Source organism: Caretta caretta, chromosome 16, assembly GCF_965140235.1.
Source record: "Caretta caretta isolate rCarCar2 chromosome 16, rCarCar1.hap1, whole genome shotgun sequence".
Taxonomy (NCBI): Eukaryota; Metazoa; Chordata; order Testudines; family Cheloniidae; genus Caretta; species Caretta caretta.
The window spans coordinates 3,403,965-3,426,219 of record NC_134221.1 but is presented as its reverse complement, the minus strand read 5'-3'; the positions used below and the strand labels follow the sequence as shown (position 1 = coordinate 3,426,219).

Genomic DNA, 22,255 nt, shown 5'->3' with positions numbered 1-22,255 from the left:
AATACTGCTCGTGCTGGGATACATACCAGCATCTGCAGCCACCTTCCCAGAGTACAGGAGAAAGGGGACAGGACACAGCTGAGGATGCTTGCAGGGCTTGGCCCAGGGACCCCTGTCCCGCTGTCCACAGCCACCGTGCTGTCTGCAGCGTCGAGCAGCTCCTTGGCACTGCCTGGCAATCGCGCACCTGAGAGAGTCACTGAGGCAGAAAGTGGGAGAGAGGTGGCGGACATCCCTGCTGGTGGCAGAGCCAGGCCAGTCTCACGCCACTGCCTCACCAGCATGCTAGAAAGAAAGAAGCTTTGGCAAATACCTCAGAACGGACTCAGAAGGCAGCAAAAGGAGAGACCAGCCCTCCTTTCTGTGGCAAGCATCTCCCCTTTGCTGGGAGGGCTGCACGTAAGAAGGATTTTATTGTCCTCATTAAATCACATCATTGGATTAAACCAGTTCAGCCTTTGCCAGAAACCAGCCAATTCAAATGATGCTCAGAACTCCAGAGTGGCTCAGTCCCCCCCGTGCGGCGGGCACCGCTTTCTCTGGCTCACTATTACCAGCCCTTCCCAGGGTTCATAGGAGCAAACCTGAGGTTTTAAAAATGCCTCCTTCGGGGCTGAAACAGAGAGAGCCGGAGGCTGCTCCAGTCTTCACTAGGCTTCCATTTCTTCCTGTGGAGAGAACAAGCCCATGTATGGAGTGTGTGAGGGATCAGTGCTGCTCCAGACTTGGACACAAGCATGGCAGGCAGTGCCAAGGAAACAGCATGGTCATTTGCCGGAGGGGAAAGAACAGGTTTCGGGATGACTTTAGAAGCAGCCTAAGAAAACACACAAATGAAACTGGAGACAGAATTCTCCAGCCCCTGGCTGTTCCAGGATCTGCACAGCAAGTAGGATGAGTTATCTCCCCCAACATACAATACAGCATACCTTGGGATTCAGAGAGAGCCAGCTGCTTCCAGCCCCAGCCCGTGCATCCAAGCGGCTCGGGGTGCACAGCCCAGCCGTTCCAGGGCTCTGTCATTCACACACCAAAGCTCAGCTCCACTTGCAGAACTTTGAGCTTTTCTCTCTGAGGCTCGGTAAGGGGGAAGGTGCAACAGGAACTGTCCCAGGAGCTTGCATCACATCTGCAATCTGTCACTGAGCAGAGGCACCACGTGGCAGGGGAGGGTCACAACTTCCACACACCTGAGATTTTGCTGGAGTTGGTTGATTCCAGCCAAACTCCTGCAGTTACCTTTGCTGGCTTCTGGTGTCAGGTGCATGACTGACAGTCCTGGTCCTCCTTTCATCCAGAGATCAGGCAGCCCCTTGAGCCCCTCCCACCAGCACCCCTTCAGTGACCTCACCCCTGACCATCTTTGGGGTGGGAACAGAGCTGTTGGATGTTTCCTTTAAGGCCTACCCGGCTCTTGGTCTTTCTCCTGAGCTCCCACCCTGGGTGGGGCCTGGCAGTGCCGGTGTGGGATGTGGACCCTTCCCCAGCATGGGGCTGCGCCCATTGGTCACTTCAGAGGATCTGTGCCCAGCTGCATCAACAGCAGGTGGGGAGCCAGGACAACATGGAGACAAGGTCCCTGGCCTAGTGTAGACAGCCAATGGACGAACGCAGGAGAGGGCACAGGGAGCGGGGAGGGCTGGGTGAGCAAGTGGAGATCTTACCATGAGCAGGGCTCACTCTGCCATGGCTGTGTGGATTTATTTATCACTGGTTCCTCTGCAGGGAGGATTGGGGATAAAGGCTGCTTTGGGGGAGCCTACCCCAAAGGATAAAGGGTCCGTAATTCCCTTTACAGTCCCCTGAGCTCCCCAGCTCCACAATCAGCATGGTGCTCTATTGGGTAACATGGGTTATGGTCCAGCCTGGGGTGGGGGGTGGACGAGGAGGGGCGGAGCAGAGGGGGAGAGTGCAATGGGGTCAGTGCATTAGTGGGGGAGAGAAGGGGCCAGAGTGGAGGTTGCACCTCAGGTCTCCCTGGGCTTAGCCGTGGAGGGCTCTCTCTCCATGGCTCTGTGCTCTCTGTGTGCCTAGCTTTGCTCCTCTGGCATGCACTAGGTGTAAATGGGATCCTCCTGCAAAGGGAGGCGCCCCAGGATCACTGGAATGAGTCAGCTATCCCTAGGGCCCCCAGGTCCTGGCCTGCATTCAGAGCAGAGTACTCAGGAAGCCCACTGGATATCACTGGAAGACGAACAGGTTACTGCCTCGTTGGCCCCAGGCGGCCCTGGTGGGATTCCAATTCTGAGCTTCTGAGGGCCAGCCACCTTTCTGACAAGAGCCCAGTGCCAAGGGGATTGGGAGGTGAGGTGGGGGCCAAGTGAAAGGGGGATTGGGAGCTGAGGTGGGGGCCAAGTGAAGGGGGATTGGGTGAGCAGAGATGGGGGCCAAGTGAAGGGGGACTGGGTGAGCAGAGATGGGGGCCAAATGAAGGGGAATCGGGAGCAGAGGCGGGGGCCAGGTGAAGGGGGACTGGGTGAGCAGAGATGGGGGTCAAATGAAGGGGAATCGGGAGCAGAGGCGGGGGCCAGGTGAAGGGGGACTGGGTGAGCAGAGATGGGGGCCAAATGAAGGGGAATCGGGAGCAGAGGCGGGGGCCAGGTGAAGGGGGATTGGGAGTGGAGGCAGGGGCCAGGTGAATGGGGATCAGGAGCAGAGGTGGGGGCCAGGTGAAAGAAGAGATGGGGAGCGGAGATGGGAGCCTGGTGAAGGGGGAGTGGCTCTGAAGGCAGTGCAGAAGTAAGGATGGCCTGGTATGGTGTTGCCACCCTTACTTCTGTGCTGCTGCTGGCAGGGCGCTGCCTTCAGAGCTGAGCACCTGGCCAACAGCCGCCGCTCTCTGGCCGCCCAGCTCTGAAGGTAGCGCAGAAGTAGGGGTGGCAATACTGTGACCCCCCCTAAAATAACCTTGTGACCCCCCTGCAACTCCGTTTTGGGTCCGGACCCCGAATTTGAGAAATGCTGATCTCCCCCGTGAAATCTGCATAGCATAGGGTAAAAGCACACAAAAGAGGAGATTTCATGGGGGGAGACCAGATTTCACAGTCCATGAGGCGTTTTCATGGCCATGAATTTCACACACTCACTGCAATGACTCAAGAGCAGCTACCAGCTTCCAGGGACCCAGGACCCATTGTCCACACTAAACACTGTTAATTTTGCTGAATTAGAGCCAATGTTTTTCAGCACACGCCAAGGCCGGCTGAGGCAGTGGAGCTGGAAGGGGAAGCAACCAGCAATTGAGAGTGAGGCGCAGACAAAGAAACATCAGATAAGAGTCAGATTGTCACATCAGGGCCATTTTTAATGACCTGTCAATAAAAAGAGTTGGATGAAGTTTCTTGCTGCTAGCAGCAATAAGAAGTAAAGGCACAGGCTTCTGCTCCCAGTCTGAAGCCTCTTGGAGTGAGCAAGGCGATCAGCCCAAAAGTCAGCCATGAGTGCTCATTGAAACGCAGTGGTTTTACGGTGCAGCCTCTGGGGCACGTCACAGTGCGAATGCACTACAGTCACAACGCACCGTTCGGGGCACTCAGCAGGGATCAGTATTCACCCTCTGCTGCAGCTTTAATCACAGCGACTGACACTGAAAGGGGGGTCAAAAGAAGCACGGTCCAGAGGGAGAAAATACTCTGCCCTCTGGCTTCACAGACATCTCTTTATTTCCCCCGCTGTTTCCATCCAGTGCTGTTGGAAAGTATCAGACCGAGAGCCCTACAGAGCAGATGCAGCCTGTGAAGCTGGCAATTAATTGGTGTCTGTTGTGCTATAGACACCTGACCATAAGGAACTGGACTGAAACCAGCAATTCACACAGGCCACCACTGGACAGCTAGAAAGTACTTTGATCCAAGGGTGGAACTGAACCCTCAGTCTAGAGACAAAAAGGCCCTGTGCACTAGTGATCCACCCACTGAGCCGGTCAACCCTTTGACAAAGCAGCAGACACAAACAGGCAGAAGCAACCTACTTCGGGCACTGCCTACACCATGCAATCTTGACAATGGTTTTTTCAGGAGCTTTCTGTATGAATCAGCCATTGTACCACAGTCAAAGCAGAGAAGCTACAGTCTGAATGGACATGGAGACGGTGCAACCCTGTCAGTCCTGAAGCTGAGCCATCCAGACCAGGATGGGGTGACCTTCCGCTGCATCTCATCTCTAGCCAGACAGCATCAATCTAATGGAAGCTGGGTGATTTCACACAAACCTAGAGAGTAACTACATGGTTCCTATTTCTAAGCAAACTCCCCTCCCTTTCGATTCTGTTCCCGTTTCAGCCAGTCCAGCCATCATCTCCCCATAGGAGTGGCCACTGCACTTTGGTTCCTCAGCGGTCATGCAAACCCTCCATCACGTAAGCACAGCAAGGATCCTAAGTGCTGGTCTGGCCTCAAGACACCCCTTCCCTTGCTAGGCCCAAGCTCAGCCTCTCACAAGCTGTGCCAGCACATTTCAGCTTTTGGTTACCAGCACATTAACACGCTGAAGGGGGAGCTACTGATCAGCCCACTCCCTCGGGCCATGCCCACAAAGAGCTGGGTGGAGACAATGCCCCATAGTGTGGCTAGAATGAGCAGGAGGTGCACCATGTGCTGAGGAGGCATGTTCATTCTAAATCCATCTTCTCAGGAGTTCCCTCTGGGGCTGACCTTTCATAGGCTTGCTCTCAGCCCCTTTGCTGCCCCCTGGCTAGGCAGCAGGAGATGTGGGGGCTTTATGAGGAAGATTCCTGGTCGGCACAGAGATTGGTGCCGTGGAGTCAGGTTCTTCTTGGTGCAGCATGTTTACAGCATGTGCTTGATGTGTCATTTCCTTGAATCGCGGTGCTAGCAAAAGGCACAGCTCCTTCTGGCAGATACCTGGGCTAATGCGCCACTGCGTTGGCCCAATCTTTGGCCTGTCTCTCTCTCCAGTACTCTCCTGGGATCTCATAAAACTCACTGCTTAATACGGAGTGCCTTGCTCCAGCCCCTGGGCTTTACAACCAGGAAAGACCGCCTCACCCAAGGCTGCTTATTGAGAACCCCATGGCTTGGAAAGGGGAGCCTGTGCATCTACCCTCCCTTAGGGCTACTGCTTTGTAACAGAAAGGTACCCCAGATCTGCAGCTGCCCAGCAAAGGAGAACGCTTGAACCTATGCAGTCTCCTTAAGGAAGGTCTGGGGCTGAAACATCAACTCCCCCTTAGCATGCAAACCACTACTACCTCTTGCCATAGCCATATTGTGGAAAGCCTCTCCAGCCATCTGAGCTATCTGAAGGAGGAAGGGGTTTCTAGTTAATGAGAGTTTTTCTTACACTCTGGTAACTCAGAACTGGCTTTGCTTTAAACCCGCAAACCCTAAACCTGAGCTGGTGACTCCAAAACCAGATGCCCTCAAAGCCATAGCAGTTTGGGAATTGGTTTCTGAGCTAACATGGTGCATCTGTTCCTCACCAGCATTACCCACCAGACTGTGCTGCTCTGGATGTCCACATACATGGATATTCTTCACTATAAGTGATTCTACCGAATGCCACAAAATACAGCCAAGGAGGCAAGGGTTAGTTTGGCCCCAGCAGGCTTTCAGCCCTGAGAATCTATCTAGTTATCAACTCAAAAACTGTTGCATCCAACACAGGGGAATTCTATATTAGACCTTGTTTTGATGGATAAAGAGAAATTGATCACAGACCTAAAAATTAGTAATTGCCTATCTTGATTTGATCGCATTTGTTATCTGCAAACACAATACAGTCCACACCAATAATCATAGAAGTGTAGGACTGGAAGGGACCTCGAGAGGTCATCTGGTCCAGTCCCCTGCACTCATGGCAGGATTACTTAATAACTAGACCATTCTTGACAGGTGTTTGTTTATCCTGTTCTTAAAAACCTCCAATGACAGTGATTTTACAACCTCCTGGGCAATTTTTTCCAGTGCTTAACCATCCTGATAGTTAGGAAGTTTTTCCTAATGTCCAACCTAAACCTCCCTTGCTGCAATTTAAGCCCATGGCTTCTTGTCCTGTCCTCAGAGGTTAATGAGAACATTTTTTCTCCCACCTCCTTGTAACAACCTTTTATGTACTTTAAAATTGTTATGTCCCCTCTTAGTCTTTTCTTCTCCAGACTAAATAAACCCACTTCTTTCAATTTTTGCACATAGGGCATGTTTTCTAGACCTTTAATTATTTGTGATGCACTCCTCTGGGCTTTCTCCAATTTGTCCACATATTTCCTGAAATATGGTGCCCAGAACTGGACACAATATTCCAGTTGAGGCCTAATCATCGCAGAGTAGAGCGGAAGAATTACTTCTCATGTCTTGCTTACAACACTCCTGCTAATACATCCCAGAATGATGTTTGCTTTTTTCTGCAAATGTTACACTGTTGACTCATATTGAGCTTGTGATCCACTATGACCCCCAGATCCCTTTCCGCAGTACTCCTTCCTAGGCAGTCATTTCCCATTTTGTATGTGTGGAACTCATTGTTCCTTCCTAAGTGGAGTACTTTGCATTTGTCCTTACTGAATTTCATCCAATTGTCTTCAGACCATTTTTCCAGTTTGTCCAGATTATTTTGAATTTTAATACTATCCTCCAAAGTACTTGCAACCCCTCCCAGCTTGGTATCTTTATAAGTGTACTCTCTATGCCATTATCTAAACCATTGATGAAGATACTGAACAGAACCAGACCCAGGACCGATCCTTGCGGGACCCCACTCTTTATGCCCTTCCAGCTTTACTGTGAACCACTGATAACTACTCTCTAGGCACAGATTTCCAACCAGTTTTGCACCCACCTTATAGTAGTTCCATCTAGGTTGTATTTCCCTAGTTTCTTTATGAGAAGGTCATGTGAGACAGTACCAAAAGCCTTACTAAAGTCAATATATGCCACATCTACTGCTTCCCCCCTACCCACAAGGCTTGTTATTGTTACCCTGTCAAAGAAAGTAGTTAGGTGGCTTTGACATAATTTGTTCTTGACAAATCCATGCTTATTACTTTCTAGGTGTTTGCAAATTGATTGCTTGATAAATTCCTCCCTTATCTTTCCAGGCAATGAAATTTAGCTGACTGGTCTGTAATTACCCGGGTTGTCCTTATTTACCTTTTCATAGATTAGCATTATATTTGCCCTTTTCTAGTCCTCTGGAATCTCTCCTGTTGTCCATGAGTTTCTGAAGATAATCGCTAATGGCTCATACATCTCCTCAGTCAGCTCCTTGAGTATTCTAGGAGGTATTTATCAGGCCTTGCTGATTTGAAGACATCTAACATCTATTTTTTAACTTGTTCTTTCCCTATTTTAGCCTCAGATCCTACCTCATTTTCACTGGCGTTCACTGTTAGATGTCCAATCTCTTTTTGGTGAAAACTGAAACAAAAAAAGTCATTTAGCACTTCCGCCATTTCCTCCACGTGTTCTGTTATGGTCTTTCCCCCTTCAATGACCCTTTGAAAGCAGCAAGTACAATACATATACCTGGTGTTTTCAAGGGTCAGTTTTTCACAAAGCTGAAAACAATTAAGAGACAAATCAGCTGGGAGGATGAATTTAAACAGAAAAATGTGAATGATAATTGGGACTCACTTAAGAACACTTTACTAGATGCCCAAAAAGCCACAACTGAGAAAGAAGGCCACATTGGTTAAAATCAACAACCTGGCTTAGAGGGGAAGTGAAGGCAACTATAAATAATAACAATAAAAAATAGATAACAAATGGAAAAAGGGGAAATTGATAGTAATGAATATAAATCAGATGCTAGAACTGTAGAAAACTGATAAGGAAAGCAAACGGACAGAAGACTAACTCTATGGCCAGCAGAGTTAAGAAGAATAATAAGGAATTATTTAAGCATATTAGGATCAGAAAGAATCCTAATACCAGTACTGGTCCATTACTAGATGGAAATGGTAGAACTGTCAATAAAAATGCAGATGAGGCAGAAGTGTTCAATAACTATTTCTGTTCTGCATTTGGGGGGGGGGGACCACATGATGTAGCCATATCGTATGACAACGTAAGTATAAACACTTTCCATTCCAGCAGTAACTGAGGAGGATGTTAAACAGCAGCTATTAAAGTTATATACAGTGTTGCTGTAGCTGTGTTGGTCCCAGGATACTAGATAGACAAGATGGGTGAGGTAATATTGGATGAACTTCTGTTGGTGAGAGAGAAAAGCTTTGTGTGTGAGCTAGAAAGCTTGTTTCTCTCACCAACATAAGTTGATCCAGTAAAAGATATTATCTCACCCACCTTGTCGCTACTAAATTTAGACATTTTTAAATCAGCAAGTCTGAATAACTTGCATTCAGCAGTTTTAAAAGAGCTGGCTGAGGAGCTTGCTGGACTGTGCATGTTGATTTTCAATAACTGTTGAAACACTGGGGAAATTCTAGAAGACTGGAAGAAAGCTAATGTTGTGCCACTGTTTAAACAGGATAAACTGGGTAGTTATAGGCCTGTCAGCCTGACATTGATCCCAGACAATATAATGGAGCTGCTGATATGGGACTTAATTAATAAAGAATTAAAGGAAGGTAATATAATTAATGCCAATCACATGGGTTTATGGAAATCAGAAGAGGACAGGTCACTACAGAGCGATCTGGATCACTTGGTGAGCTGAGAGCAAGTAACGTGACAAAGTTCCTGCTCTACCTTGGTGGGTCTTGAGCTTATTGGCAGATTTGCTCGTCTTGGAACTTCACGGCAGCCCTCAGCTTGGCCGTTTTTCTGAATTCACAGTCCAGGTCGACTCCTCCTGTGTCTGACCAGGAGTTGGGAGGATTTGGGGGGAACCCGGGCCCGCCCTCTACTCCGGGTTCCAGCCCAGGGCCCTGTGGGATGCAGCTGTCTAGAGTGCCTCCTGGAACAGCTGTGTGACAGCTACAACTCCCTGAGCTACTTCCCCATGGCCTCCTCCCAACACCTTCTTTATCCTCACCATAGGACCTTCCTCCTGGTGTCTGATAATGCTTCTACTGCTCAGTCCTCCAACAGTCCGCGTTCTCACTCTCAGCTCCTAGTGCCTTTTGCCCCCAGCTCCTCACCGCACACCACAAACTGAAGTGAGCTCCTTTTTAAAACACAGGTGCCCTGATTAGCCTGCCTTAATTGATTCTGGCAGCTTCTTGATTGTCTGCAGGTGTTCTAATCAGCCTGTCTTAATTGTCTCCAGAAGGTTCCTGATTGTTCTGGAACCTTCCCTGTTACCTTACCCAGGGAAAAGGGACCTACTTAGCCTGGGGCTAATATATCTGCCTTCTATTACTCTCCCATAGCCATCTAGCTCAACCCGGTCACAGTAAGCAACATGCTTTACAGTATGGCCAAACTTTAAGTCATACATCGAGGAACAAAAGTTAGGCCATTCTGACAGGATGGGAAACTTACTTACACTAACCTAGGACAATATAGGCTGTACTTACTCTATCCTGGGAAGAAGTGACTCTGAGAAGGAGTTGGGGGTCATGGTGGATAATCCACTAAACATGAACTCCCAGTGCAATGCTCTGGGCCAAAAGAGCTAATGCGATCCTTGGATGCATGAAGAGGGGAATCTTGAGTAAGAGTAGGGAGGTGATTTTATCTCTATCTTTGGCACTGGTGTGACCACTGCTACAGCATGTTCAAACAACCATTAAAAAGCTCCCTCTTGTCACCCAGGGAGTGTGTCACTCAGCACCTTCTCCTGAAACAATGACCCTCCACAACTATTCAACCTGTCCCATGCCTAGCAGTTTGTATCTCAGTGCAGGAGGGAGTATGGGCCCTGGATTCTCTGAGCTGATATGCACAGGCCATAGCTTAACCCCCAAGCCGCATGGGAAAAGGTTGCTGTCATCTGTAGTCCTACAGCCCAAGGTCAGAACTACCCTCAGGAGACTCTGTCCTGCCAATAGAGGTGACCTTGAGGTGGCTTCTTACACCCCATGTGACCAGTAAGTAAAGAGCCAAGCTTTCGAACCGCCCAAACTCTCATCCCTGGTCCACATAGGCAACTGCAGGAGGCTGCCAAAAGCAGGAGGGGCAGCATGGCCCACACCAAGTGTGCCAGCCTCACACGGGCAGCCCGGGTGTGTGTGCAGCTGCCCAGCTGGGCCTCAGCTGACTGCAAACAACCCCACTTCCCATCCCCAAACCACTGCTGCAAGTAGAACAAACAGCAGGAGTGTCCTGGCAGCATGATGGAAGGCTGAGGGCTCTGCCTCATGAACCCCTGCTGCTCCCTCCAAACCTTCCCTATGGGAGGGACTGGGGCTGGATTGGGAACCCCCTGGTGCTCAGCACAGAGGGAGCCAATCCCAGCTGTACCCTACTGACAGGCTTTCTACCAGCACAGAACATGAAGTGCAGATTTCCACTGCACTTATTAGCATGCAGTGAAATACCAGAGTCCACACACATCTGGAAGCAGATGATATTCAGCCAGAAAATTCGATGCACCCCAGCCAAAAAGGAGGGAGTGGGATCAAAGGGCCAGGAGCACCAGGACTCCGTGCTAATGCCTAATGGGAGTGCCTGTGTAACCCACACACCTCCTGGGTGTGGCGTTCTGTCCGATGTAGTGGCACCGAGACCACTTAGAGTGAGTTAAATGAGACGCTCCACAGCCTTAGCTAACAGGCTGTTGGCTTTTAGCTCATGTGGTAGAGGCTCATGCACTAAGCTCCAGAGGTCCCCGGTTCGATCCCACCAGCCGATGAACAGGGTCTGTTGGGTGTTACAAGTTGGGGCTCATCCACGATTTCAACTGGGAAGACTCTGAAGCTTGGGATGCGCCTCCTCAGCTAGGAGAAGTATGTAACCCACAAACCTTGTGGGTGTGGTGTTGTGTCCCATCTAGTGGCATCGAGACCACTTAGGGAGCAATTAATAAGTCTGCTCTACAGCCTTAGCCCTGGTCTACACTACGAGTTTAGGTCAAATTTAGCAGTGTTAGATCGATTTAATTCTGCACATGTCCACACGACAAAGCCATTTACTTCGACTTAAAGGGCTCTTAAAATTGATTTCTGTACTTCTCCCCGATGAGGGGATTAGCACTTAAATCGACATCGCTGGGTCGAATTTGAGGTAGTGTGGTCGCAATTCAACAGTATTGGCCTCTGGGACCTATCACAAAGTGCTCCATTGTGACCGCTCTGAACAGCACTCTCAACTCATATGCATTGGCCAGGTAGACAGAAAAAGGGCCGCAAACTTTTGAATCTCATTTGCTGTTTGGCCAGCGTGGCAAGCTGCAGGTGAGCGCAGATCTCATCACCAGAGGTGACCATGCAGTCCCAGAATCACAAAAGAGCTCCAGCATGGACTGAACGGGAAGTACTGGAAGATGAGGAGGAGGAGGAAGCTGAAGATAGCGCACAGCAAGCAAGCGTAGAAACTGTTTTCCCCAAGAGCCAGGAACTGTTTCTCACCCTGGAACTGGAGCCAGTACCCCCTGAACCCACCCAAGGCGGGCTCCTGGACCCACCGGGTGGAGAAGGGACCTCTGGTGAGTGTACCTTTGTAAATATAATACATGGTTTAAAAGCAAGCTTGTTTAATGAATAATTTGCGGCCAGTACAGCTACTGGAAAAGTGTGTTAACGTGTCTGGGGATGGAGCGGAAATCCTCCAGGGACATCTCCATAAAGCTCTCCTGGATGTACTCCCAAAGCCTATGCAAAAGGTTTCTGGGGAGGGCAGAGCCTTATTCCCTCCTCCATGGTAGGACACTTTACCACGCCAGGCCAGTAGCATGTAGTCTGGAGTCACTGCATAACAAAGCATGGCAGAGTATGGTCCGCGTGTTTGCTGGCATTCAAGCAACATCCATTCTTTATCTTTCTGTGTTAGCTTCAGGAGAGTGATATCATTCACGGTCACCTGGTTGAAACAGGGTAATTTTATTAAGGGGACATTCAGAGGTGGCCATTCCTGCTGGGCTGTGTGCCTGTGGCTGAACAGAAATCTTCCCCACTGTTAGCCATGTAGTGCTGGGAGGGGTGAAGTGATCATCCGAAAGAATTGGGTGTGTGTGGGGGGGTTTCTTTGGGTTTGTGCTGCACGTGAACTCAAAAACCGCAGCCCCCCCTTTTAAATGGCCAACCCAACGGGTGCTTCGTATGGGAAAGGAGGGCGCTGCTGTTTGGAATCATTCCCACATGTTATGAAGGTTGAAGAAGCCAAAAGACTGTGGCTTACCATAGCTGCCTGCAAGCTGAATTCTGTTGCCCGCCGGCCCTGCACGTGTGATCTCTCACGCCAAACCGGCAGACCCTCAATATAAGAGGCAAAATGTGACCTTATACCGAATGCACATGTGCTATGTAATGTTAACAGCAAGGTTCACCCTGAAAGAGTCTACCCATTGTTCTCTAAAATGTGTATTTTAAATACTACTCTCCCTTTTTCCCCCTCCCGCAGCTGAAAATGTTTCAACGCTCCCCCTATCATCTCCGTCCCAGAGGCTAGCAAAGATTAGAAGGCAAAAAAAATGCACTCGCGATGAAATGTTCTCTGAGCTCATGGAGTCCTCCTGCACTGAAAGAGCCCAGCAGAATGCGTGGAGGCACACAATGTTAGAGTCTAGGAAAGCACAATATGAACACAAGGACAGGTGGTGTGTTGAAGATAATTTGTGGTGGGTTGAAGATGATAGGTGGCGTCAGCTTGCTGACAGAAGGCAGGAGTCAGTGCTGAGGCTACTGGAGGATCAAACTGATATGCTTCGGTGTATGGCTGAGGTGCAGGGAAGGCAGCTGGAGCACAGACCCCCGCTACAGCCCCTGTGTAACCAACCGCCCTCCTCCCCAGGTTCCATAGCCTCCTCACCCAGACGCCCAAGAACGCAGGGGGGAGGGGTAGGCTGGGTCCCCAAGGATAACTATAGGCATTTCAACATCTCCAATGGTTATTTTCTGGTCTGGGAAGAAAGTCCCTTGCTGCAGCTGTTGAAACAGACCAGAGCTCCTGAAGACGCGAGCGTCGTGTACCTTTCCCGGCCATCCCACGTTGATGTTGGTGAAACGTCCCTTGTGATCCACCAGTGCTTGCAGCACCACTGAAAAGTACCCCTTGCGGTTTATGTACTTGCTGCTTTGGTGCTCCGGTGCCAAGACAGGGATATGGGTTCTGTCTATCGCCTCACCAGTTAGGGAATCCCATTGCAGCAAAGCCATCCACTATGACCTGCACATTTCCCAGGGTCACTACCCTTGATAACAGCAGCTCAGTGATTGCGTTGGCTACTTGGAGCACAGCAGCCCCCACGGTAGATTTGCCCACTCCAAATTGATTCCCGATTGACCGGTAGCTGTCTGGCGTTGCAAGCTTCCACAGGGCTATCGCCACTCACTTGTGAACTGTGAGGGCTACTCTCATCTTAGTATTCTGGTGCTTCAGGGCAGGGGAAAGCAAGTCACAAAGTTCCATGAAAGTGCCCTTACGCATGTGAAAGTTTCGCAGTCATTGGGAATCGTCCCAGACCTGCAACACTATGTGGTCCCACCAGTCTGTGCTTGTTTCCTGGACCCAGAATTGGCGTTCCTCAGCATGAACCTGCCCCTTTACCACCATGATGTCCAAATTGCCGGGGCCTATACTTTGAGAGAAGTCTGTGTCCATGTCCTCATCACTCTCCTCACCACACTGCCGTCGCCTACTCACCTGCCTTTGCAGGTTCTGGTTCTGGTTCTGCATATACTGCTGGATAATGAGCATGGTGTTTAGAACGGTCATAACTGCCACGGTGATCTGAGCGGGCTCCATGCTTGCCGTGGTATGGCGTCTGCAGGAGAGCACAGTGGCAGCGGAAGCGGTGGGTGGATGATGATGCTGACAGTAATATGGTGCCCGCATGAAAAAATGCATGAAATGATTGTCGGCCGCTGTTTTCAAGGAGGGGGGAAGCAAGGGATAGGCAGGCAGCAGACGGTACAGTACAACTGCTAGCTATTATTATCTCCTGGGTGCTTGCAGTGCTGCTGGCTGGGAGAGCAGCCTGAGGCAGAATGGCCCCCTCAAGGATTGAACTCACAACCATGGATTTAGCAGGCCAATGCCCAAACCACTGAGCTATCCCTCTGCCAATATTCCAGCTAGGACTGAATCTCCATTAGACAAAACTTAAAGAAGAGAATGACCTGAGTAATTCCCATTTATGTCCAGGCGCCCCTGACAAACCTCACCAAGATCTGCCAGGAGCAGCCATGTCCGCGCAGGTGCCCTGACTGACCTCACCGAGGCCGGTCAAGAGCACCCAGGAGACAATGAGGACAGCTACCAGTCGTAATGCACCATCTGCTGCCACAAGGCAATGAGCTGCCGCTGTGTAGCAATGCAGTCCCGCATCTGCCAGCACCCAGGAGACATATGGTGACAGTGAGCTGAGCGGGCTCCATGCTTGCGTGGTATGGCATCTGCACAGGTAACCCAGGAAAAAAGGGGTGAAAACGATTGTCTGCCATTGCTTTCACGGAGGGAGGGAGGGAGGGAGGGCCTGACGACATGTACCCAGAACCACCCGCAACAATGTTTTTTGCCTCATCAGGCATAGGGATCTCAACCCAGAATTCCAATGGGTGGCGGAGACTGCGGGAACTGTGGGATAACTACCCATAGTGCAAAGCTCTGGAAGTCGATGCTAGCCTTGGTACTGTGGACACACTCCGCCGACTTAATGGTCTTAAGTGGGGACACACACAATCGACTGTAAAAAATCAATTTCTAAAAAATCGACTTCTATAAATTCAACCTAATTTCGTAGTGTAGACATAGCCTTAGGTAACAGCCAGCTGGCTTTTAGCTAATGCACTAAGCTCCAGAAGTCCCCAGTTCGATCCCGCCCGCTGACGACCGGGGTCTGCAAGGAATGAAGATTGGCAGGGGTAAGGTGGGGGTCGGGCAGATATGGGTTAGAATCTCATCTTTGTTCCAGCAGCACAGAGGAGCCAGAAAGCTGCTGGATCTCCCCAGCTGGTTACTCACTCCCTCTAGCCACCACTGCCGCATGCGTGTGTCAGGGCAGGAGAGGGGTGGCACTTCAGTTAGTCGGGGCTAGCACTCTGGCCCCATGGGCTAGAGCCAGTCAGTGGAGACTAGACAAGCCCCAGCCTCCTCTAATTTGTGCTAGGGCTGGTGCTGCCCTAGAACCAGTCCCAGAATCAGAGCTCATTGGCACCACCTCCCGTCGCCATGCCCAGGGTGTCCTCCCAGCAGAGAAGGCAGCCCTGGGGCTCTAGTTCTGGCTCTGACCCAATTCCCTGGGTGCCACTGGGCAAGCTGCTTGCCATTTCTGTGCCTCAGTTCCCTGTCTGTGCAGCTGGGACAAGGCCCAGCAGCCTGGAAGGGGGAGTCGCACCTGCAAAGTGCTCTCAGATCCTGGGCTGGAAGGGACAAGGGAAGGGCAAGAGAGTCATTTAATAAAATAGCACCAATGGTGTCTTCAGCTGCAGCATTCTCATCATGTCCCAGCCTCCTCCTCGCCTGCTGCCTCTGAGCCAGTGGGAACAATGCACAGCCTTGCGGCAGTGACAGTCCCCACTGACCCCGGGACTGCATATGCATATTCCAATGGGCTTGACAAGGAATTCACTTGGCATTCAGTCCACCCATTCCAAAACCATGGGAGATGATGAGAGGTGGCCAGTCCATAATCTGAGCACCAGCTCCCCATCGTCAGCCCTGCCTGGTGCGGGACAGAGACTCCAGGCCTTGCAGCTTCCTCTGTGATTGGACTCAATGAAGAGCCTCCCTTATGAGATCGGTTCAATCTCAGGGCATGAAGGACACCACCATCACTCCCCTGATTAAAACAGCATCTGGATTCACTGCAAATGCTGACCCTAGAGGAATCCCCTGATGAATCTTAGAGCCAAGCCAGACTGGGCAGAGCTTTTCGATGGAAATGATTTGAACACTGGGTCTAGAACTGTTGACAGGATCCCTGCTCACTCGGCACATAAACCACAGCAAATCCTTACACCTTGGCTAAAATCAGTGAGCCAATTCATCTTGTGTGCGTGCTGTCAGGTGAGTTTTGGCACAGCCCCTCGCTGTGTATATCACCCTGCACAGCCAAAGCCCTCAGTGCCAGAACAAACTGCCTGTGTCATCAGGACTCAGAGGGGAGATCACGCAACCCCTGGTACTTCAGTGTAAGAGCTCCTGGCAAGCTTCCTGTTGGCATTTAGTCTCTCCGACCATTTCCTCTACCCCACTCCCAGGAACGGCACCCACTCCAGCCCTGGCAGACCCTTCCCGCATAGACTCAGCCTCACTCTTCCCCTGGTCTAAGGAATGACACCTGGGAAGGATGCAAACACCAGACGATGCACAGCTAGGATCTAAAGCAGACGTGGGCAAACTACGGCACGCGGGCCACATCCAGCCCGCGGGACCATCCTGCCTGGCCCCTGAGCTCCCAGCCAGGGAGGCTAGCCCCCGGCCCCTCCCCTGCTGTCCCCCCTCCCCTGCAGCCTCAGCGCACTGCGCCGCCGGTGCTCTGGCCCACCACTCCTGCTGGGCAGGGTGGCAGCGTGGCTGTGAGCTCCTCCCACTCTGAATGGCATGGTAAGGGGGCGGGAAGGGGTTGGATAAGGGGCAGAGGGTCCTGGGGAGCAGTCAGGGGACAGGAAGCAGGGGGCGGTTGGATGGGGTGGAGCTTTGGGGGAGAGCAGTCAGGGGACAGGGAGCAGGGGGGTTGGATGGGATTGGGGTCCCGGGGGGCGGTTAGGGACGGGGGTGTGGATAGGGGTTGGGGCAGTCAGGGGACAGGGGGGGTTGGATGGGTCGGGGGTTCTGAGCAGGGCAGTAAGTGAGAGGGGATGGATAGGGGGTGGGGTCCAGGCTGTTTGGGGGGGCACAGCCTTCCCTACCAGGCCCTCCATACAGTTTCGCAACCCCGATATGGCACTCAGGCCAAAAAGTTTGCCCACTCCTGATCTAAAGTCTTCCCTAAGAACACTGCTTACACAGGCAAACCCTATCATTGTGCTGAGCTCTGCAGTGGTGGAAGGGAAAGTACAGGATCAGGGGATGCCCCATAGCTCACCTGCCCCAGCCATGGACACGGCGTTTGAAGATGGAAGGAGGAAAAGGACTGAAAACAGGCCAAGCCTCCCGAATCAGCCACAAACCCATCAGCACATCAGGAAGTGGAGCTGCATCGCTCCTCCTTGCTGAGACTTCAGCTGGACTGCTCAGGTTCATACATTGTCCTGGCAATAGCCTACACTGCAATATCACCAACATAGGACATGTCTTGTTCTGAGTAGGAGTTAGCTAAGTCCCCGCGGGATGGACGGATGGATACGGAGCCTTGTCACCCAATGGAGGAGGAGGGGGAGAGCATTATTTGACCCCAGGTTATTTGCATTTCCTGGGGGTTTAGTTACTAATCGGGGGTCTCCAACTTGTTTGTTGTTGCCTCACAAAGCTCTTCCAGCTCTTTTGAAATCTGAGGGAGAAGGTGTCTAGAAGCTCTGTCTCCTGCAGTCAGTTTGTGCTGACCCAGTTTGGGACGCTGCACATGAGTCAGGCAGGAGGCTGAGACCTTCTGTTCCTCAGCACCTGCCTTGCGTCTACAAATGCAGCAAAAATGAGAGCCTCAGACCTGTGCTTCAAGCAAGGCCGAACATGGGCAGGCCAGGCGGGGTCTGGGCGAAGTTTTAAACATTCTCCCAGTGCTGCTCTAGGAGCGGTGCAGCTCCACCATCAGAGTCATGGGGACGTGCTTGTGTAGACAGGACCCAGGTATTCCCACCACCACGGCACCTCGAGGGCTTTGAGCCCCTCTGTACGAGTACTGCCATGATGGCCAGCTGCTCCAGTCCTCAGCAGGGCTGAGAGAATGGCTGCGAGCCCCGGACGGTAGAAATACCAGACAACGCCAGGAGTTTATACTCCTCTCTGCTCCCACTGAGACAGCGGAGTGAGCCCAGCTCCTGAGGGAAGCCAGGGCCCCAGCATGGAAAGCCCCCGGCACTAGCAGGCCCCTTGCTGGCAGGTTCAGCAGTGCCCAAGGAGACCAGGGGTCTCTCACCAGGGCAGGGACTGGACATGTTAGGAGCCCTGGTTTGGGAGGCTTCTCACACTCTGCCCGTTCTCTGCACAGAGCACTCCAGTCTTCTCGGCTCACAAGCCAACTGCATCTCTTTAATGCAGGAGAGCTGGTGTTGCCACCTCAATGTGTAGGATAAACAGGGCCTCTCTGTGCCACGACACCAGGCTGCTGGGGCCAGCCTGAGGCTACCTTGCTGGGGAAAGGAGGCACAGCCCCAGCAGTGCAGCTATGCAGGACCCCATGGCTCCAGCCTTTCCATTAGGGCCCAGAGTTCACAGCCTGAACCTTGTGTGCATTGCAAGGCTCTGCTTCCCCTCTGTGATCATCCCTGCCCTGCAGCCATGCATTATCTCCGGGGAAGCAGTTAAAAGTCCATGTGCTGGAGCTGTGCAGCCTTCACTGTCCAAATAGATACCCAGGGAGCAGGACACAGCAGCCCCTTGATGTGAGCTGGCAGGTCCTCTGGCTGAAGTTGGTTTTTGAGAGCGTGGGTCCTGGCAGGAGTGTGGGCTGAGCAAAGCCCCTATGACAGGGAAGGCCCCAGCCCTGTGGTGCCAGAGAGAGGATGCCTTGTCTGCCCAGCCGGCCAGCCCGCTGGCTCCTTACCTTGTTCTCAGCAGGAGCTGCTGCCGGATGCTGCTGCTTAGTGATGTTCTCAGCCAGACACCAGCAGATCCTCTTCTTCTGCTCCTGGGAGTAAGCCTCCAAACTTAATAAGCACTCCGACTTCTGACGTAAAGGAAACACAGGCAGAGAGCGAGGTCATTAGCAGTGTGTCACAGGCCCTGGCTTTGTTTGCAAAAGTACAAGCTTCCCAAACCCCATCTCAGATGAATGTAAGTGCAAGTGGAGAGCTCACTCTGAGTAAGTGCCCATCACTTCAGGCACTGAGGAGCCAGGAGATAGCAAAACAAAGGGTAAAATCAGTTCAGAAGTGGCACACTGTCAAGAAGGGGGGCTGGCTGTAATGTGGAGCAATGGGATTTTTGTTCCCAATAAGTGAGAGCGGTGTGGTGAGAGATGGACAGAATGTCAGCAATATTGCATCACGTGACACCACAATGGAAATGCGGCTATTGAGCTAATTCAGAGGATGGAAATTGTTCTTTGCTGTGTGCAAACAGCGTGAGACTCCAGAGCCTGTACAACGAAAGCAGCCAAGCCTAGGCTGTGCAGGGCTAGGGCTAATCTAGGGAGAAGCTGGAACCACCAGACCTGCACAGAGGGGTGCCAGGTGGCACAGAAACGGCTCCTCCCTTTTGCAGCAGCTTGGCTTAGGGGCAGGGGCATCAGGTTCATGTGGACAGCGCGCTGTATCTGTGATCAGGCAAATTCTGCATGAGACATGGGGCGTGATGCTTCCTGGGGGTACCCAGGATTGTGAGGCACCTTGCTGCCATGCATTCTTAGCATGGGGCAGCCTTGTCTATACCTGCCTGGGGTCAGCTCCCCGACTACACCAGCCATGGGCAACACAAGCCCTGCTGTCCCTGGGCAGACACACTCTACCCTCCAAGTATGGCCCTGGAGTGCCCGGCCCCTGCTCCGCCTGAGACACAGGATTCACAGATCCACTGGTCCCAAAGGGACAGTGCCCCCAGCTTCCCTGGTACACCTCAGGGTCCCGCCCCGCTCAACTCACAGTACGTAGGTACATTTCAGTGAAAACACGCACATGGTCACTGAACACAGGACAGAGAAGTAGCAAGTAGAATTAATGGAAACAAATGGTTACATATAAATTAAAATCACAAGCGTTTTCTAGAGCCTGAACTTAACTAACAAGCCATTCTCCTGTCTCAGAAAGGTTAGCTTCCCCAAAGCACCTCACCCAGCATTAAACAACCAGACCGGCTGTGAACCTCCATTCATCAGACAACCAGCTGGCAGCTTGTCCCCTGGGTCAAGGTGTACCTCTACACTCCAGACATAGTTCCGACTTCCTACCCTTATTGTCTTCACTTGCACCCCCTGCTGCTTATGTTTTCCTGGAGAGAACCTCCCCTGGAGGTGAGGCTCTGCAATCTCTTCATTAGCATTTTGCTCAGACTGTAAATAGGTGTCCATGGTGAAGTATACATTAAATTAAATTAAATACTCAATTTAACATATAGCCAGACAGGTAGTTAAGTGTTTCCTACCTGAAATAAACTTGTTTATCACCTTCTGGTGACCACCTCCAACTCACAGCCCTCAAAAGCACAGATACATAACTCCTTACGTATTCCCCATATGTTCCGCTCACACTGGCTATGGTGACCAGTGTGACAACAGAGACCTCACATGATGCCCTTGACAAGCTATGATGTAGAGACCAGACCCAGGGGACTGCTGTAACCCTTACACACCCCTGTTCCTCCTCCAGTGGCCACCAAGCGGTCCCTGGGTCACACGGGGAAGAGCCACCAGGAACAACATGTGCTGAGGAAAAGAAATGATGGAACTCATCCCAAGCAAAGGGGCTTCATGGGCATCTGCCTGGTGCACCCCCAGGTGCCAGTGAGCTTGCACCCCATCCCAGCACATATTTCAGCCTCTCCCATCTGCTGTGAGCCCATCACACATACTTTGTAATATGTGAGTGGGAACAAACTGCTCTGCTGTCCCTTGGCCTGTTCCCTTGGTCAGCTCCCACCCCAGGAGCTGATGAAATCCTCATGCACACCCACAATGGGAAACATCGCCAAGCCTCTGAACTGCCACCCTCTTGCCCCAAAAGTTACATGCTAAGCAGCTACGTGGGGTCTGCCTGGGGCCTGGCAGATCTCCCTTCACATATGGCCCAGCAGGACCTGCAGCTGGATGATTTCACACTGGTTAATTTTGCAAACCAAGATTTTAAGAGTGACCTGCAAGTAATAAAATGCTGGTCATGGGCCTTTTAACTTCCTTATCAGGCTTTTTTATGCTTCAATGTGTTTTTTGCCTAATGGGTTTTTCTATCAGAAAGGTGGGGTCTTAGCTATTCTGTTTTCCTGGAAGGCTCTGTGGGCAACTTGGGAACTTGCAGGTTTGTGACATCACAGAGAGTACGCAGCTGGGAGGAAAAATGCTTTTTAGTCAGATTGTTTAAATACTCCTGGGGGAATTCTGTACCACTGCACACATGCAGAATTCAAGTTCCCCACAGATTTCGTTGCTTCCCCACAGAAAAATGACTTCTGAGGGGGAAGCAAAGGGAAGCCATAAGAGCAGTCACGCACCCTTCCCCAGCAGCATGGGCGCTCAGTTCGGGCGACTGGAGCAGCTGGTAGAGAAGTAAATTACCACCGAAGGTGGGGGCTTGACAGTCATGCATGTGAGACAGACAGACATTCTGTCCCTCTTGCTCACTATTGCAGCATGCTCAGTGTGGAGGGGCAGGGCTTCGAGGTATTTCTGAGGAGGTAGGTGTGCGGCAGGCTCTGTCCCCTCAGGCAGAGCAGAATGTAGCAGCCTGCCTGCTTAGTGAATTGTTCCCATTGTTCTTAGTGAATTCCCCCAAGGAGTATAAAACAGGTGTAAAAGTTTTAAGGCTCCTTTACATTGCCAGAGTGCTTGTAAAGGACAGTATGGCTTATAAATGCTTATGGTGCTTCAGTGATTAGAACTGATCTAAATTTTTGGACTAAAATGTTTTCCTATCACAATATGCTCCATGAACTGTTTGCTACTGACCTTTCTGGAGATAGTCAGTAACCAATATAAATTGTGACTTTGATTCTCCAGCCTTCACTTGCTCTTCAGTTGCCTATGATGTAACAATGAGCATACAGCTGCATATATTTGTTGACAAATAATTAGAAATAAAGAGTAAAACCTAGCTACATTACTCTTAGAAAGAGGAAGTTTGGGGATTTCCTCCAATGCTTCCCACTCCCATTCTCCATCCATTGTATTAGAGTTTAAATAAATTACCAAAATAATTGAAACCAGTGTGATTATATTGTGCTATTTTGACAAATGAAATATACAGAATTTTTAAATATTGTGCAAAGAATTTTTAATTTTTTAGTGCAGAATTCCCCCAGGAGTATTTCAAATGCTCTAATTTTTGTTTGTTTTTTAAAAACTCATTTAATTCATATGCACTACAAACTGTTGGAAGAAAAGCTCACTGAGTTAAAGAGCAACACTCCTCTATTTCAACTAAGGAAAGCCCCCATTCTAGTTCTCTCCTCCCCCAAGGGGACCATCAGAAAACACAGGGAAGATCTGA

The 22,255-nt window shown here is 50.9% G+C and overlaps 1 protein-coding gene across 9 annotated transcripts in view; it reads right to left on the bottom strand.

The window, feature by feature from the left end:
* RGS3 (regulator of G protein signaling 3) overlaps positions 1-22,255 on the bottom strand; it is a 239,211-nt gene that overhangs the window by 41,418 nt on the left and 175,538 nt on the right. For 8 of the 9 annotated variants that reach the window (XR_012665250.1, XM_075120455.1, XM_075120453.1 and 5 more), the window contains one exon: positions 18,664-18,786. Coding sequence is in view for 8 of the 9 variants with exons in the window: in XM_075120455.1 (XP_074976556.1) it covers positions 18,664-18,786 (123 nt within the window). In the remaining variant the exon portion in view is untranslated. Of the gene's footprint in view, positions 1-26; positions 1,113-18,663; positions 18,787-22,255 lie in introns of those variants that run through there. The other variant, XM_075120460.1, reaches the window with a different exon arrangement.